The sequence below is a fragment of the Lathyrus oleraceus genome, chromosome 4, assembly GCF_024323335.1.
Source record: "Lathyrus oleraceus cultivar Zhongwan6 chromosome 4, CAAS_Psat_ZW6_1.0, whole genome shotgun sequence".
Lineage (NCBI taxonomy): Eukaryota > Viridiplantae > Streptophyta > Magnoliopsida > Fabales > Fabaceae > Lathyrus > Lathyrus oleraceus.
Window position 1 is genome coordinate 193,562,495 of NC_066582.1, and position 16,886 is coordinate 193,579,380.

At 34.4% G+C, this 16,886-nt stretch overlaps 1 protein-coding gene across 2 annotated transcripts; it reads left to right on the top strand.

Annotated features, from left to right (window-relative positions):
• The first annotated feature begins 2,014 nt into the window (after positions 1-2,014).
• LOC127074469 (uncharacterized) lies at positions 2,015-6,748 on the top strand. Of its 2 annotated transcripts, none has more exons than XM_051015797.1 (10): positions 2,015-2,567; positions 2,990-3,076; positions 3,176-3,292; positions 3,633-4,163; positions 4,469-4,836; positions 5,039-5,138; positions 5,427-5,486; positions 5,582-5,665; positions 5,774-5,890; positions 6,118-6,748. In XM_051015797.1, exons 1-10 carry the CDS (start codon positions 2,508-2,510, stop codon positions 6,424-6,426), a joined length of 1,833 nt encoding a protein of 610 aa, XP_050871754.1. In that variant the 5' UTR covers positions 2,015-2,507; the 3' UTR covers positions 6,427-6,748. The 2 variants fall into 2 exon arrangements, with proteins under 2 accessions (XP_050871754.1, XP_050871753.1); XM_051015796.1 differs by having other exon boundaries at positions 2,016-2,567; positions 2,987-3,076.
• The last annotated feature ends 10,138 nt before the right edge of the window (positions 6,749-16,886 follow it).

A 16,886-nucleotide genomic window follows, 5' to 3' on the forward strand; every position in this document is an offset into this window, starting at 1 on the left:
GTGGCAGATTAGACTAAGGTTGTTGAGGCCGAGTCTTCCTAGATACGGGTTGGACGGGTGGTTCCAACCGGTTCACACCAGAAACGGTTGATTGAGCAGGAATAGTTCCGCGCACCCCGTAGTACCCGACGTCAGCTGGTTAGATCAATTGAGCAGCCCAAAGATGATTCTGAGTATGTTCATGCTCAGGATGTTCATGACCCAAGGTCGATACAGATGCGACACATATTGCTACTGAGGTGGTTGATGATCAGGTGGTTGTTGATGAGGTTGTTGTTGATGATGTGACAGATGAAGTGGTCTAGCTAGATGTCGCTGTTGTAGATGTGGTGGTCCAGCTAGATGTCGTTGTAGTTGATTTGGTCCCATCTGCTACTGTAGGCATAGAGTTTACGACTCCTTCGATTTATCCGTATGTGCACACTGATGGAGGATTCCCGGGAGGACCCATTGACCGGTCGGTGCTTATCGGATATGATAATCATGCGGCATATCGACTATGGCAGGGAGAGGTATATATATTTTATGTTTAACTTTAATTTATTTATTATCGTTCCATGAAAGCTAACTGCTAATTTTTTAAAATTTATTTGTTACAGGATCGTCTCCCACTGAAGGTGACATCGTATGGGTCGAAGCTGGAGAACTTTCTGAAGACTCCGATGTCTAAGCATGTCAGTCGTATTGTACGTGATTTTGAGCTCTTTGATTTTACTGATTGCTTACTTACCATGTTCGACGTCTTCATTTCATCTTCCGTTTGGGGAGATTATATCTCTTAATTATTCCATCTCCCCATCGCCGACATATTCTGGATGGCTCATGTTATTAGCCAGTCGCTTGCATGTTTGACTATTGCACGAGATTTTGGAGTTTCTGAGGAGTTTGGCTTTAACATGGGTGCTCACCTTCATATGTCTTGGCTTCGGGATAGGTACGAAGAGCTTGTTGCGGGACAAAGTTATGAGGTTGTCGCTAGGGTGTACATGCTACATCTAGTAGCATGTACTCTCTTTACGGACAAGTCAAGTGTTTATATCGATGTCTGATTTGTCTGCCTGTTCAATAGCCTTGACGTTACCAGTTAGACATGGGGTGCGATGCGTTGACCATCCTATATACAACACTTGGAATGACGAAAGTATTTGAGACTAGATAGCACAAAATTGTCGATACAATCACAACCGTCCAAAACTGTCAGCAAAATCTTGAGCGTTTAAAATTTCAAACAAATAACCCTATCATAAATTTCACTTGGGTTAAAAATTTAGATATAAAATGATACTTTTAGAATTTCCGATAATATTATTAAATTCACGTAAATTTCAAAAATTTCGGTATATTGAAATGTAAAAATACACTATCGGAAATTTAGTTTGTACCGAAAATTCTGATTTGTCTATCAAAAATTTCGTACAAAAATTTATTTCAAATTTTTATCAGGGACAGTTTTAGAATTTTGAAACTATAAGGGGGTGTCAGGTATAACTGTGAGGCGACAAATTAAAATCTCTTAATATCCACGTATCAAATCTAAAAGATTCTTGAGTGTGAGTGGGTGTATTGAAAGACTTCAAAATTCATATTAGGCGGAGATAAAACATCGAAAAAGTTTATATAAAATAACACCACTCAACTTATAAACCGATTTTATAAAGATGAATTAAAGCAAATTCTAATACTTTTAACTAAAATAGCAAAAACAAATAAATAATAAATAATAGAAGGAAATTGGTGTGTTCATAAGTTATTTTCCATACACACTCCTTTAGTTTTTATTGAGCCAATATTTGAGGAGTTTTATATGGTTTGTGAGAGATTGAAAGGTGTAATGAGACTCTCCATATCCAATCTTCACTAGGCGAATTGATTATTTACATAATGGAAAATCAAAGAAAAGGGAGAACTTGTTGTAAAGAGATAGGGTGCAATGAAAGGTGGGTCGCACGTTAATTGATTATGAAAAAAGGGTGGTGGTCACACTCACTCACACTCACTTTCAAGTCACAAAGTGCACACTCACAAACAACACTACTCTCTCCTCATTTGCCATACCACCCTCTCTCTCTCACACACACACACAACAAATCACAATCATTATTCTCTCTCACTACTTTTACCCTCCCTTACAACTGCCTCAAATTCCATATACCACTACTTTTACAGCATGCTCTACTCTATCACACTAATTTCCTAATTAAGCACACTCCTTAACCATAATATTAACAACATCTTTAAATTTTGTTATCTTGTGTGTCCTTTTTTGTGGTAACTAACTACTCAAAAACACACACTTTTTTTCTTGGAGGAACCAACAACCTCGTCGTTTTCCTTCTTCTTGTTTTCTTCTTACTCACTCTCCTCAACACAACACCAATAATAATATTAACTATAAATCTTGTTTTACCATCATTGCATTTGCTTTATCATTCTCTTTTTTAATTCTAAATAAGCGTTGCTACTAGTATCACATTGCATTGATTTCTGAGAAAGTAGAACAACAACAAATGAATGCTAGACCACGCTCAACTCTTCACTCAATCAAATCTTCTTTCAATGATGCCAAAGTAACTAACTTCTTCAACACTAGTTTCATTTTTTTTCTCTTTTTATTCATCTATGCGTTGTTGAAAAATTCTGTTTTGGAATAATTAAAAAAGAGAAAAAGGAAAAAAAAAAGGTTAATTTCAAAGCATAAAGAAAAAAAAAAGAGCTACTTTAATTTAACAGTATAAGCAAGCATGGAATTTTACTTCAAAATTTGAAATATTAGTTTGTAATTATGAAGCCTCGTGGTTAACTGACAAAAGGGTGTGTTGTGTTTTGCACTTTTGATCCAAATCTAAAACTTTGTTCTTTAAATTCTCTCAAGAAAAGAATAATTTATATTAATGTTGATTATTCTTATACTTTTTGGTTTCTTTTGCTTTGAAAAAAATTTCAAAGTTTGTGTTTAATGGATTTGTTTATTATTGAATGTGCAAAGAAGGAGAAGAAGATGGAGGTTGGAGGAAGCAAAGGAATGAAAAACGGTCGTCGATCTAATCGAGAAAAGAAGATTGCATTGCTACAAGATGTATTGTGATTCTTCACTCATTTGAATAAGAAATTTTTTATGTTTTTGCGTTTGTTTTTTTTCATTCAAAGTAGTGATGTTTTTGAAGGTTGGTTTCAGGTAGATAAGTTGAAGAGGAAGCTTAGACATGAAGAGAATGTTCATAGAGCTTTAGAAAGAGCTTTTACAAGACCTTTGGGATCTTTACCTCGTCTTCCTCCTTATCTTCCTCCATATGTAAGTCTTTCTCTTTGAATCTAATTGAAGCGAGTTTGAAGAAATCACGACGACAAGGTTTTAAATAACGGTTGCAGACTTGCAGTCGCGCAAAGTCTTTCGCGATTTCGACCAGTACATGTGTTGCGTTACTAGTTACGGTCTTCGCGTGTGAATTAACCATAATTTCTTTTTCATCTTATAAAAACTGTGAATAACAGTATTAGTATCGACACCTTCTGATACCGTTTTGTCGCAGTCATTTTCGTGGTAACAGACCCGTTTTTTAAAACCTTGGACGAAACTACAGTTGTTTTTTATTGAATGAGAGTAATGTGGATTGTGTGTGTGATTGTTTTAGACATTGGAGCTTCTTGCTGAGGTAGCAGTGTTGGAGGAAGAAGTTGTTAGGCTTGAAGAACAAGTAGTGAATTTCAGACAAGGTTTATATCAAGAAGCTGTGTACATTTCCTCCAAAAGAAATGCCGAAAATTCGAATGATTCTATTGATCAAAACCACATGAGAAATAGTAGTTCAAAGCATCAAAGATCAAAATCTTATTCACAAAATGAGTTTAATTCAATGACACCAATAAGGATGACACCACAGAATTCTCTTGCCAGAAGTGCTTCCAGCAGGAAGCTACTATTCTCTCCTGACAGTGTCAATAATCACAGTGGGATGAGTAATGGGAAGCAATTGCACAGAAAACAAGATTCATTCTCGTCTATCCAAGAAGAGGGAAGAGGAAAAGAGAATCTTTTGTTTGGTAACTTTCTGAAAGATAAACAGTCTCCGGTGAAGAAAATATCCAAACTCATTACTCCGTTAAAGAAATCACCACACAAACACGAATCGGCCCAGAAGTCCATGGATCACTTGAAATTGCAGGTAATTCAATACATCTGATATGAACCCTCGGGGTTGGTCTGTTAGTGAAAGTTTAGGACCTGAGACTAAGAGTGTGATCTTCTTAAGGTCTCAGGTTCAAATCTCGCTAGGTGCAAATAATTTATATGTTGGGACAGTCTATATAGAATTTTGCTCTGATTTTAAATGGAACCTTAGCAAGTGGACAGTGGGATTGGTCGATCCTATGGTCGGATATCGAGCTTTCAAAAACACTTCTGATATGATTGATTTTTCCGTATTTTCAACAATGTTCTAATCTTTTTCTTCTTCTTTTGGTTTCCTAGCTGGATTGGAGATTATCAGAACATGAAAGGGCACAAAGTTCTTCAAATTCGCCAGCAGATAATAAAGTGTCAGAAGTCGATAGCACGCCAAATAGAGTTTCGGAGGATCTTGTCAAGTGTTTGTCTAACATATTTGTGAGAATTAGTACATCCAAGGACAAATTCATGGAACCGAAAACTCCTTCAACCTCAGGATCATCTTTCAACCAATACAGCAAGGAAAAGGATCAGTTTTGTGATCCTTATGATATCTGCTCAGAATCCAAAACAAGAGAAGTTGGTCCATATAAGAGTTTATGCGAAGTTAAAGCCTCTACTGTCGATCTCAACAAAACAACAAATGCGATGTTTCTTATCCACAGATTGAAGTAAGTTATAAATGCTTAATCTTAACACACGAAACACTGACACAGACACCTGACATTGGTGATAATTTGAGAAAATTAAATAATTGAATGTAACCACGTATATTTGTATCAGATACTATACTGTCTTCAATCTGAAGTGTCAGTACTATTACATAGTCATTAACTGCAGGTAGATTATACTAATCTTGATGACAAAATTCAGGTTTCTTCTTGGGAAACTTTCCTCGGTGAACTTGAAGAGCCTTAACCATCAAGAAAAACTTGCATTCTGGATAAACACATACAATTCATCTATTCTAAATGTAAGACACTTTTCTACTACACTGATTTATTACTTCTACATTTGAATTTGATGAAAATAGTGTTTCAAAAACCAAACCAGTGAAATCTCTAGACCATAGTTCAACCGCCTTAAACTGTTCGAACGTGGACGAAACTACTATTGAACCGCCACATTAATCGAACTTTAATAAAGACAAGTTCAATCGGTTGAATTTTCTGGTTCGGTTTTTAAAACTTCTTAATCAAATCTTAGATTGCCTAACATTCTTGGAATCAACACCTTCAAATATTTTGGTTTCATATTGTAGGCATACTTAGAACATGGCATACCGGGAAGTCCTGAAATGGTTGTAGCACTAATGCAAAAGGTATGATGATCCAAGCAACATTCAAAGCATAAAATTATCGTCGACTCTTCTCATCCGAATAGATATTTAATCTCTTCTGATAATGTCTATTGCAGGCAACAATAGTAGTCGGGGGACAGTTGCTGAACGCGATCACAATAGAACATTTTATCTTGAGACTACCATATCACCTTAAATTCGTAAGTGCTACAATCTCGAGACAAATGTCGTTTTTTATCGATAGTGTCCTAAAAGTATATATTACAAATAACCAGTCCCTTAATTTTCATCTTGAATTCCTTCAACAGACATGTCCGAAAGCTGCAAAAAATGATGAAGTGAAAGCAAGAAGCATATTTGGCCTGGAATGGTCTGAGCCCTTAGTAACATTTGCACTTTCATGCGGAAGCTGGTCTTCACCCGCAGTATGTTTCGATAACTCGCTTTAAATTAGACTCTTCCATTTTTTTCTTACTTGGATCAGTGACAACGATTAGTTTTATGTTATAAATGTTACTGTCGTTGTCGATAACCAAACTCTGCCAAAAGTTTAGGCTGTTAGGTGAATGAATGGTTTCTATACCTAACAAAAAATCCATTTCCTTCGATTTTATTGCATTAACGGAACATTTTGTTTTTTGTTTTAATTAAGGTGAGGGTGTATACAGCAGCACAAGTTGATAATGAGTTAGAAGCAGCAAAAAGAGATTATTTACAAGCTTCAATTGGAATCACAAAATCAAACAAGATAATAATTCCAAAGTTGTTGGATTGGTATTTACTAGATTTTGCAAAGGATCTTGATTCTTTATTGGACTGGATTTGTCTACAACTACCTGATGAAATAAGAAACCAAGCAGTTAAATGCCTTGAAGGAAAAGAAAGAGACTCTCTTTCAAACATGGTACAAATGAAGCCTTATGATTTTAGTTTCAGGTTGCTTTTACACACCAATGAATAAACCATTGGTGTGGTGAAGTTTTTTTTTTTTGGTATATCGGATAATTCACATAGAAAATAGAAAAATCAAAACATGTAATAATGTATTAAACATTACACTTTCAAACGTTCGTCTGAAAATACACTTTTGAATTTCGGAAAGTACACCAGAAGTCATATTCTGGTGTAGAGATTTACTTCCTAAATTTTCTCATTTGGGAATTAGTTTTGGTGTTTTTGGTTATGGTCATTGTTTAGACAATATACATAGATATTGAGGTTTCTTAGAGTTTCATTTGGCTGCAAACATTTTGGATTTGGAATGATTTCACATATTGCTTTAACCATATGCTGCCAAATCTTAGTGCATCTAACATTCAACATTTCAAAATTATCATACCTTGAGTGGAAGTCTTAATTGCATGCAATCCTTAACTTTATACTGACACCAACAATGGTTGGATCTAGAAAAATGGAAAAAATTACCAAGGCAATAATATTACAAACATATTAAAAAGGAGCAACATGAAAGTGAAAAAGTAGTTCGGTAAACAAGTTAGATTTTCTACAATTACATGTTAATGTAATAGTAAATCTCAAACATTGGAAAAAGATCATATATTTCATGTTTGGAATTGAATTTATTGGAAGTAATTCGTAATCTCATATTTATTGTTTTACCATTAGTAATTACGGTTAAGAATGACGGCTGAATTTCATTTACATTTTCATTAGTTGTGAATTTGCATTTCATTAAGATAATTAAAATCTATTAAGTGTACGTGAGTATCTTGTAATTCAGTTAGAAAATAATTCGGATTCTCTCTCTTATATTCTGTGTGTGTGCGCATCAATGGAGTGTCACAAACAACTCCAACAAGCTAGGACTTCAATCAATCAGGGAAACACGAGTGTATGAGAGGTGGGTCTGATTTCGTTTCTTTAATTCACACTGAATTGAAGTGCGAAATAGAAGAGAATCACAAAAATTCTTGATACTCATGGTAGGGTAAACACGAGCATTTGTGAGAATTGAATGATTTGCACACAGAACAAAGATGAACGGAGGAAACGGTGAATTGAAAATGAAGTTGCCAGGGTTTGATGGGAAGAATTGGAATCGATGGTCGATTCATATGCGTGTATTGATCGATGCTCAAGATGTGTTTGAGCTTGTCAATGACGGTTACACTGGTGGTTGAGAATGCAACGGATGCTCAAAGATACACGCATAGTGAGACGAGGAAGAAGGATCAGAAAGTATTGTTCTACATTAATCAATGTGCAGACATGAAGGTGTTTGAGAAGATTGTTGATTCAACGACAACGAAGACGGCGTGGGACATACTTGTACGGTGCTATAATGGTGACACATTAGTGAAGAAGGCGAAATTACAGTCCCTATGTAACACCATACATCCCGACTCGACAAGTAAATAAATAAAACATGAATAAATCACAAATGTTCACCAAGAAGGATGCTACTCACAACCATCAAAATATTTTAAATCACATAATAATGAAACAACCAATTTGATAAGGAGCGGAAAATTATAAATGTTTGGCATTAGAAGCCTCAACAGCATTATTAGTTTTAAAAATGCGGTTCAGAACATCACGAATCAACATAAAGATATGCAACATAAAATAAATGACATAACAGTTTGTCCCCTTGTGTTACATATCAGAGCGACTCCAACTATAGACTTAAACGATAAGCAACTAAAGAGGCACAACACCGTCTTCAACCTCAAACTCCTACTTGGGTACCTGATTATCTGTACTCCAGAGGAGTACTGACGCAACAACACAAAAAGGAGGTGAGAATACATTCAAATAATAAATGGTGCATATACAATCTAGATAGATTCACATAATCAGAAATGCACAACAATATCATGTATTCACATTTCACTCACATCACAATCACACACACAAAATCATGCAAGAGTATTCATCATTACACAAACATCACATCATCATTTAATATAATGCAACAATGACTCGGCTCATGCTCGCCACGGTCCCCACTCTGAACCAGACTCATAACTCAACCCTATATGCATGCGGTATTGACTCAAAATTTGATTCTTCATACGAATCGGATTTCAATCAACTGGGAACCCTGAACTCCAATCAACTACGAGCTCCAAGCCCCCGCTCTGAGCCTGGAAAAAGTAACTAGAACTCTGAACTATCAAACATGCCTCTTTCATAACAACAATGACATATGTTGCATAAAAATTAATCATACAAATAAAAATATCACAACGAATACAGCCTCACTCTAACTGTAATTCATTATATACTGAACACCATACGAGTAGTTCTCACCCCTGAACCACTCACCTCACCAATCACCAAAAGCATGTACAGTTATCACTCAATTATACACATGATTCACAACATACATCCACGCAATAATCATACAGTCACTCAACAAAATTATTTCATCAAAACAAAACCATTATGCAGCTCTACGCGTCAACTCTCTAATGCTTCAAACGGAACCTTATTTGAACTTATGGAACAAAAGTTACAGTCAAAATCGTCGGACAATGCAACAAAAGCAAAACAGAATATTTTTTCCACAAATTGACCTAAGACTGTCGATTTTCATAGGGTGACAATCGATTTTCATCAATGATGATTCTTTATTGACTTCATATAATCGATTAATTCCTCACAGCAATCGATTGTCATTAATTTATTTTCCAAAAATACGCAAAAGCAATCGATTGCTCCACAATGACAATCGATTGCCATAGGCAAAATTTCTAAAAACAAAGGCATGCAATCGATTGCCTTAAAATGTTAATTCCTCACAGAATCACAACATTCATTTATCATGCTCCTAATCAAAAAATAGAGGAAAAACACAAAACCCTATTGGAGGTTAAGAGAAACCTATCTACCATTTCATGATATAAGCATCCCTAGATGAATAATTTCCCCCCTTACCCTGTAACTCCAGCAAAAAAATCAGCAAAGCAAGCTCCCAATAATCCCTTCTCTCAAACCCTAACTCTGCCTTCCAATGTTCTTCTCTCCAAGTCTCTTGTTTTCACGTACTGATAGAAAAGTTCCTTCGACCTAATTTTCTCTACCTTTTAGAATATGTATGATTCTAATTAATTTCTCTTAATGACACTTTTTGTACAACAAGCACTCAATTTCTCTTCACTCACCACAAATGTCATCACTGGCCAAACATACCATAATTCAAACAAAATAATTATTTAAAAAATTTAATCAATTAAATCGAATAAATGATTAAATAAATGATGAATAATTAAATCTGGGTGTTACACCTTGCGGAAACAATGTGAGAATCAGAGCATGAAGAAAAATGAGAAGGTACCTGATTATATCCCACGAGTGATTGCAGTAACGAATGAGATCAAAACTTGTGGGAAAACACTCTCAAAGAAAACAATTATTGAAAAGGTACTAAGATCACTTGCTCCTCAGTTTGATTACATATTTGTAGCGTTAGAACATTCAAAAGACACTAGCACTATGAAGATTGAGGAATTGCACAGTAGTTTAAAGGCACGTGAATTATGATTGATTGAGATAAATTCTTAAAGAGAAACAAAACTAACTCTTAAGGCTCAAACCGTTAAGAAAAACAATAATGATAAGTCTAATTTGAAAAAATACTAAATGGAAGGGTAAGAAACAAGCATGACTAGAGAACATGAATAAGAAAAATGGTGATAATAGTTCTGAGGAGGCGGAATTCTCCAATAGAGGTGGACAGAAATATAAGAGTTATCAAAAAGGAAGGGAGAAATTTGATAAAAGAAAAACGCAATGCTTCAATTGTATTAGGTTTGGCCACTTTGCTGATGAATAATGATCAAATAAGGAGAATAAGAATGAGAAAGCTAATATAGCTCAAGGTGATGTAGAGGAGGAACCTATGTTATTACAAATGATAGTGGAGTGGTGATATATTGGTGGTATATAGACACAGGTTTATTTAATCATATAACTAGGAATAAATAGTGGTTGATCAACTTTAATTCTAGTAAAAGGACCATAATCAAATGTGCTAATGATGAGTACTTATCTGCTGAAGGAATGGGGAATGTTCTGGTGAAGCTGAAGGATGGTAGGACAGTCCTAATTGAAGATGTGGGTATGTGTTTGGAATGAAAAATAACCTAATGAGTATAGGCCAGTTGTTGGAGAAAGGGTTTTCAGTGACAATGGAAGATAATCTATTGATGTTGTATGATTATGAGAAGAGGTTGATTATACAGTCAGCATTTGAGAAAATTAGAATATTTAAAGTGAACATTGAGGTATCAAAATCACAATGTCTTAGTACAACAGACATTGAAAAAGAAATTGCATTATGGCATAAGAGACTATGGCACCTAAACATTAGGAGTTTAGGACAGTTGAACTCCAAGAATCTAATGCAGAATTTTTAAGACTATGACACCAGAAAAATCACGATGTGTGCATGAGAGGCAATCAATCAAGGCTACCATTGTCATCTAAACTGCCTCCTAGAGACACACATGTCTTACGAGTTGTACATTTTGATGTGCGTGGATCTTTTGAGTTGCCTTCACTTGATGGAAATAAATACTTTGTATCATTTATGCATGAATTCACAAGAATGATGTCGGTGACCCTTATTAAATTCAAGCATGAAATGTTTAATGGGTTTAAGAAGTTCAAAGTGAAAGTTGAGAAATAGAGTGATCATTAATCAAAGACTCGGAACGGATGGTGCGAAAGTGTTTAACTTAAATGAGACTAAAGAATTCTATGAAGAGGATGTGATTGAGCATGAGGTAACTGAAGCTAGCGGAAATATACCTAAGCACAATGCACACTCGAAGATACATCAGAGTCGCCATCGAACTTTATTTATTCCCGAAGGAAAGGGAAAACATCGATAAAACCTGGGGGAAGAGAAACGGATAAGGAAGTAGGTTATACAATGGGGAGGTATTAGCATCCCTCGCAACTGTTGTACTCAACGGGAACCATTTTAATTATTCTATGCTCGAATGGGTGTTACTATCTTGTGAATATTGACCATTTTTCCCTTAGGGTTCAGGAACTCCTGATTTTGCATGCTCCCTTTAGTTTAGGGTTTTGCTTAGAATCAACTGATTCAATTGACTGATCATTCATTAGGTTGTGTGCCTAGTTTAGCTGTTTAAATCCCGTTGATTATGTGTTAATCAAAGTTCGCTTTGATCAACCAAATCCCTTTTATTGTGCTTAATTCCACAAGTCTATTCAAGTGATAAAAAGACCCTTGATCACTTGATATGGAAAGTCCCTTGTGTTCAAGTTGTATTGGATCTCAAGAGCTCAATACCTCAAGATTCAAGATCAAGAGTTCAAGACTTCAAATTAGTACAAGGCTTTCACATTGTAGACAGACTGGACTACAATTCAAGCACAACAAAGGTGTCCCAACACTTATCAATCGTGATTTAAGTTGTGTGCCATGAGCCTTAAGCAATAGAGAATGAGTGAGAGTGGAGAATTCATATCCTCATTCTGAATATCTTTAGGTACATGACGAATGACCCAAATGCTCATCGTATTCACCTCTATTCATAGACTTTAGCATAATTTGAATCAAATGATTGTCAAGTCTTCTCCCACAACAAGCAACATTGTACTATCAGAATCAATAATCAGAATCTCCTATCAACTACTTATCAATCATAATGAGAGCTACACGCCACAATCCTTAAGCAACGAAGAATGATGAGATGAAGTTTCTCCTACCCTTGTCTAGAGTACCTTTACGTACGGGGGATAGGCCCTAGATATTCAAAGTATTCTCCTTCATTCATAGACTTTAGTGTAAGTTAAATCAAGTAATTGACAAGGTATTCTTCAAATACATCGATCACTCTCTCCTCTTTGGATCACTAATCATACTCTCATTGTCATCCAGATATCCTTTGGATTAATCCCCATGTGGTCAAGTCTTTGAATACTAATCAATCCACTCAATCAATGTTTACCTTATCAGTCCTCTTGTGCTTTGGTAAACCTTATTTAATCATGTTTGCCTTATCAGTCCTCTTGTGCTTTGGCAAACCCTTATTATTGTGAGCCTTATAAGTCCTCTTGTGCTTAGGCTCACTTTATTCAATCATTGTTCTCCTTTTAAGACCTGTTGTGCTTAGGCAAACCCTTTGAGATCTTTTTCCTTGTAAGACCTCTCGTGTGTTGGAAAATCATCTTTTATTCATTATTTGTCTTATAAGACCTCTTGTGCTTAGACAAACCCCTTTGAGATCTTGTGCCTTGTAAATCCTCTCGTGTGTTGGAAAATCCTCTATTATTCATTATTCGTCTTATTAGACCTCTCGTGCTTAGACGAATCCCTTTGTCTTGAAACCCTCTCGTGTCTTGGCAATTCATCTCTTATTTCTTGTTCGTCTTATAAGACATATCGTGCCTAGACGAATCCATGTTACCTTGTAAACCCTCTCGTGTTTAGGCCAACCATCTCTCAATTTTCACTTTGGCTAAATACCACACATTGGTTAATGCCATATTTATGTTATTCAAGCAATTTACCTCGCCTTTTGGCAACCCAATCAAATCTTCTTTCTTTGTTCCGCATTAGTTCCACGAACTACGGAGCTCTGACTTTCTCATTGCACGATGAGAATACGTAGGCACAAGGCTTCGGACCCTTGGCGAGAATCGCCCTAATTATTAATTCTTCTATCATATTTATTTATTCTTTCTCGTTCTCCTATCATTCACCTATCGTCATTCACTATTCAATACCTCATTTCAATATCTTATACCTTCATTCACTCCATGTGATATATTGTTCTCTTTGAGCCAAATATACTCTCTCTTTGAGCCAAATATATTATTTCTTTGAGCTTCATCCAGTGTTTGTCTTTGAACCGAGAGTTGTTTGACTTATTGCCAAACATTTAATTCCCTTTGTTTTCGGCCCTTCCATATAGTGGTACATGCCTTGGCCCCCCACATATTGCTTCATGCCACCTCTACTCTCTGGTTCAAATTTCATCCCTTTTTAGGTTCAAACAACATTATCCTTCAGTTCAAACCACATTTGTTATCACTCTTCTTTCACCTCCCACCATTGGTTCTATGAACTACGTAGCGCTGAATTTCTTATTGCACTATAAGGATATGTAGGCATGAGGGCCATAATCCTCTGCGAGAACTTTATCTATTCTTTTTCTTTTTCCTTTATTTCTTTTGTGAGTAATCTTTAGATATCACACTCATTCGAGTATAGAACAATCAAAACAGTTTCCGTTGAGTACATCGGATGTGAGAGATGTTAATACCTTCCCATTACATAACCGACTTCCTTACCCATTTTCTCTTCTCCCGAGTTTTATCGATGTTTTCCTTTTCCTTAGGGAATAAATAAAGTCTGATGACGACTATGTTGTATCTTCGAGCGTGCGATGCGTTCGGGTATATTTCCGCTAGCTTCATCCATTGGAGAGTGGACTAGGTGCAAGCTAGGACGACTCACTAAACCAGTATAAATCTGGTGTACAATTTTCTCAGCCCCTTTTATTTAATTTATGCATAGTTTCCATATTTTTATGTTTTAATCGATTTCTAGAATTTCATGTTGTTAGGTTTTACTACTTATAGTGATTTAATGTTTATGTTTGGGCTTGTGTTAGATCTTGTTTGCTAAACATTTAATTGGATGATTATTGTGGAAATATGTAATTGTAGATTGTTCTATTAGTTAATCAAATTTTGTAAAAAAAATAATTATTTGAATCAAACTAGATTAATTGTAATATTTTCACTTGTATGACTGATCATACGTTTGTCATTATTGTATTCATCCATATACACATACTCAATTGCGTAATTTCCATCTATAAAACTCTTTTAAACTTTCGCTCTCACACATGTTATAAACTATGAATTTTCGAAAACCTTTTTGAAAACAATCTTAAGGAAAGGTGTATTCGAACCCCACCCCCTCTAGACCATTATACTCTCATATTCAACTTAACAATAAGATTTGTTGATGTTTCTTTTATAGGAATGTGGTTAATATTGGTGAAGCATGGTGGAATAAAATTGATAATAACAAAGTTATGGTCTCATTTCCTTCTTTGAACGTGATTACACTAAAAACTTTTTTAATGTCATCAAACCAGTAACCATGAGACTCATTCTCATTATTGCCATCACTTACAAATGGCAAATCCAACAAATTAATATAAACAGTATTTTTCTTAATGATATTCTTCAAGAAGAAGTGTATATAACTCAACCACAAGATTTTGAAATATCTGACAAATCTCTGATGTGCAAGCTCGGTATGAAAGTTAACCTCTATTTTACTTCATATTGGCTTAACCAAAAGTTGTTGAGATCCCCCGTTACTTAATTATAATCACTAAGAAGTGTAGACCTATATGTTTATTCATGTTTGATGTCAATGTTGATGACATACTCATCATTGGATCCTTAATAGCTTATGTCACAAAATATATTCATAACCTAAATCACACTTTTGCTCTCAAGCAACTAGGCCAACTTAATTATTTCTTGGGAATTGAAGTTTACCACCTAGCATAATGAGTCATGTTACTCAATTTGACCAAATATCTACATGACATATTATACAAGGAAGATATGGAAGACTCAAAAGCTATTGGATCACCTATGGTTTGCAACCACAGACTTTTGCACTGATTCTCTATCAGATCATACTTTGTATAGATATATTATTTGTGTTTGCCAATATAAAACCTTGACAAGGCCTGACATAGACTACTGTGTAAATAAAATTTCTTAATTTACGGATAATTCTTTAGAGTGTGTTTGGATGGATCATTTTAACAAGGGAAAGTAATTTTTTAAGGGAATTTGAAATGATTTAATTAAAATTCACTGTTTAGATAAAAAAAAATGTGGAGAATTGTTAAAATGAAATAAATTTATGAAATATTTTATTCAAGTTAAATTTTAGGAATTTAAAATGACACCAAAAAATAAATAATTTGAAATTCTTCTTTCACTCTATATAATGCAAATGTTAAATTATTTATTATTAATTTTTTAAATTTTGTAATATGATAATCATATTTTATAAAAATTTCAAATTCACTCTCAAATTTTAAAAAAAAATTACAATTAAGTCTAACAATTTTTAAATTTTACAAATTGGTCCCTTTAAATTTTCAAAAATTGCAAATTGATCCCTGTATTTTATTTTTTAAATTTGGTCCAAAAATTTATGAAAATGACCCTCACAAAAATTTAACAATGAATCATTTTAATACTTCATCCAAAAAAAAAAACTAAAATGAATGGATTTTAATTGAATCATTTGAAATGTTTAGAATATTAAATTTCTTAAAAATTCATAATTGTCTCATCCAAACACACTCTTGTAGTCACATTCAAAAGTTGCGAAGGAAATTCTCAAGTACTTAAAATGCACACTTGGCCATGATCTATTATTACTTTCAACCCTCTGAATCCCCCTTCTCCTTAAGAGCATATACATTGATTCTGATTGGGCCACTAATCAAGATGAGGGGAAAATCTATCTCAAGTTCTTTTATTTACTTGGATCTTAATCTCATATCTTGGAGTTCCTAACATTGAAGCTGAATATAGTAGAGAGTCTAATATCACTGCAGAATTAGTTTAGATTAATATATCTTTTGTAAGAACATCACAATCTTAGTGGAATAGCTCTCGGTCATAATCCTATTTTTCACTCAACTATCAAACGTTGAACTTGACATTACTTTTTATAAATTAAACATATACTAAATCCCATAATAGAGTATAATATTCATAAAATTTGTTTCACCCTACATAAATTATCCATCAAATCATAAATAGGAATGTCCAAATGATTATTCAAAAAAAATGTGGGAGAAGTTTTCATGGAGCAAAATATGAAATAGGATTTTAAAATTTTGACAACAATAAATAAATTTGGATCAAAGAGTAAAATTCAACGATTTTACACAATTTCAGAACGATTTAAATCATTTAAAATCGTCCTAGGATACGATTTTACATAAAAACATTTTTATCTGCAATTTAAGACGAAATGTTAAACTAAAAATGTGAAGTTTATAAAAAAATTAAATCGCAATTTTAAAGATATCCTCTCACCAATTAAGTATGTCTTAATTTGTGACAAGCTGAAGGTGTTCCGTAAATGATCACCTTTAAGATTGCGAAGGTATAATAAAATACATTATAACTTAGCTGATCTAGCATCACATTTGTCATTAGGTAGTTGCTGACATGGCATAACAAGTTTGGAAAGTTAGAAGTCTTGTAACTATGTTGATGTGGCAAGTTAATTACAAGGCTCTTCTCTTTAGAGTCTTGCTATATAAGACAAGCTTTCTTTTGTAATTATAGTTAATGAATGAAATGCAATTGCTAATAACTTGCAAGCAATAATGGTGCTCATGAATTTCAACAATATTGTCTTCTCTT

Excerpts from the sequence above, each read along its gene's own strand:
- LOC127074469 (XM_051015796.1), top strand. The coding sequence starts at position 2,508 with ATGAATGCTAGACCACGCTCAACTCTTCACTCAATCAAATCTTCTTTC. Across the intron at positions 3,077-3,175 it reads AGATTGCATTGCTACAAGAT|GTAGATAAGTTGAAGAGGAA; the intron begins GTATTGTGATTC and ends GGTTGGTTTCAG. Across the intron at positions 4,164-4,468 it reads TGGATCACTTGAAATTGCAG|CTGGATTGGAGATTATCAGA; the intron begins GTAATTCAATAC and ends TTGGTTTCCTAG.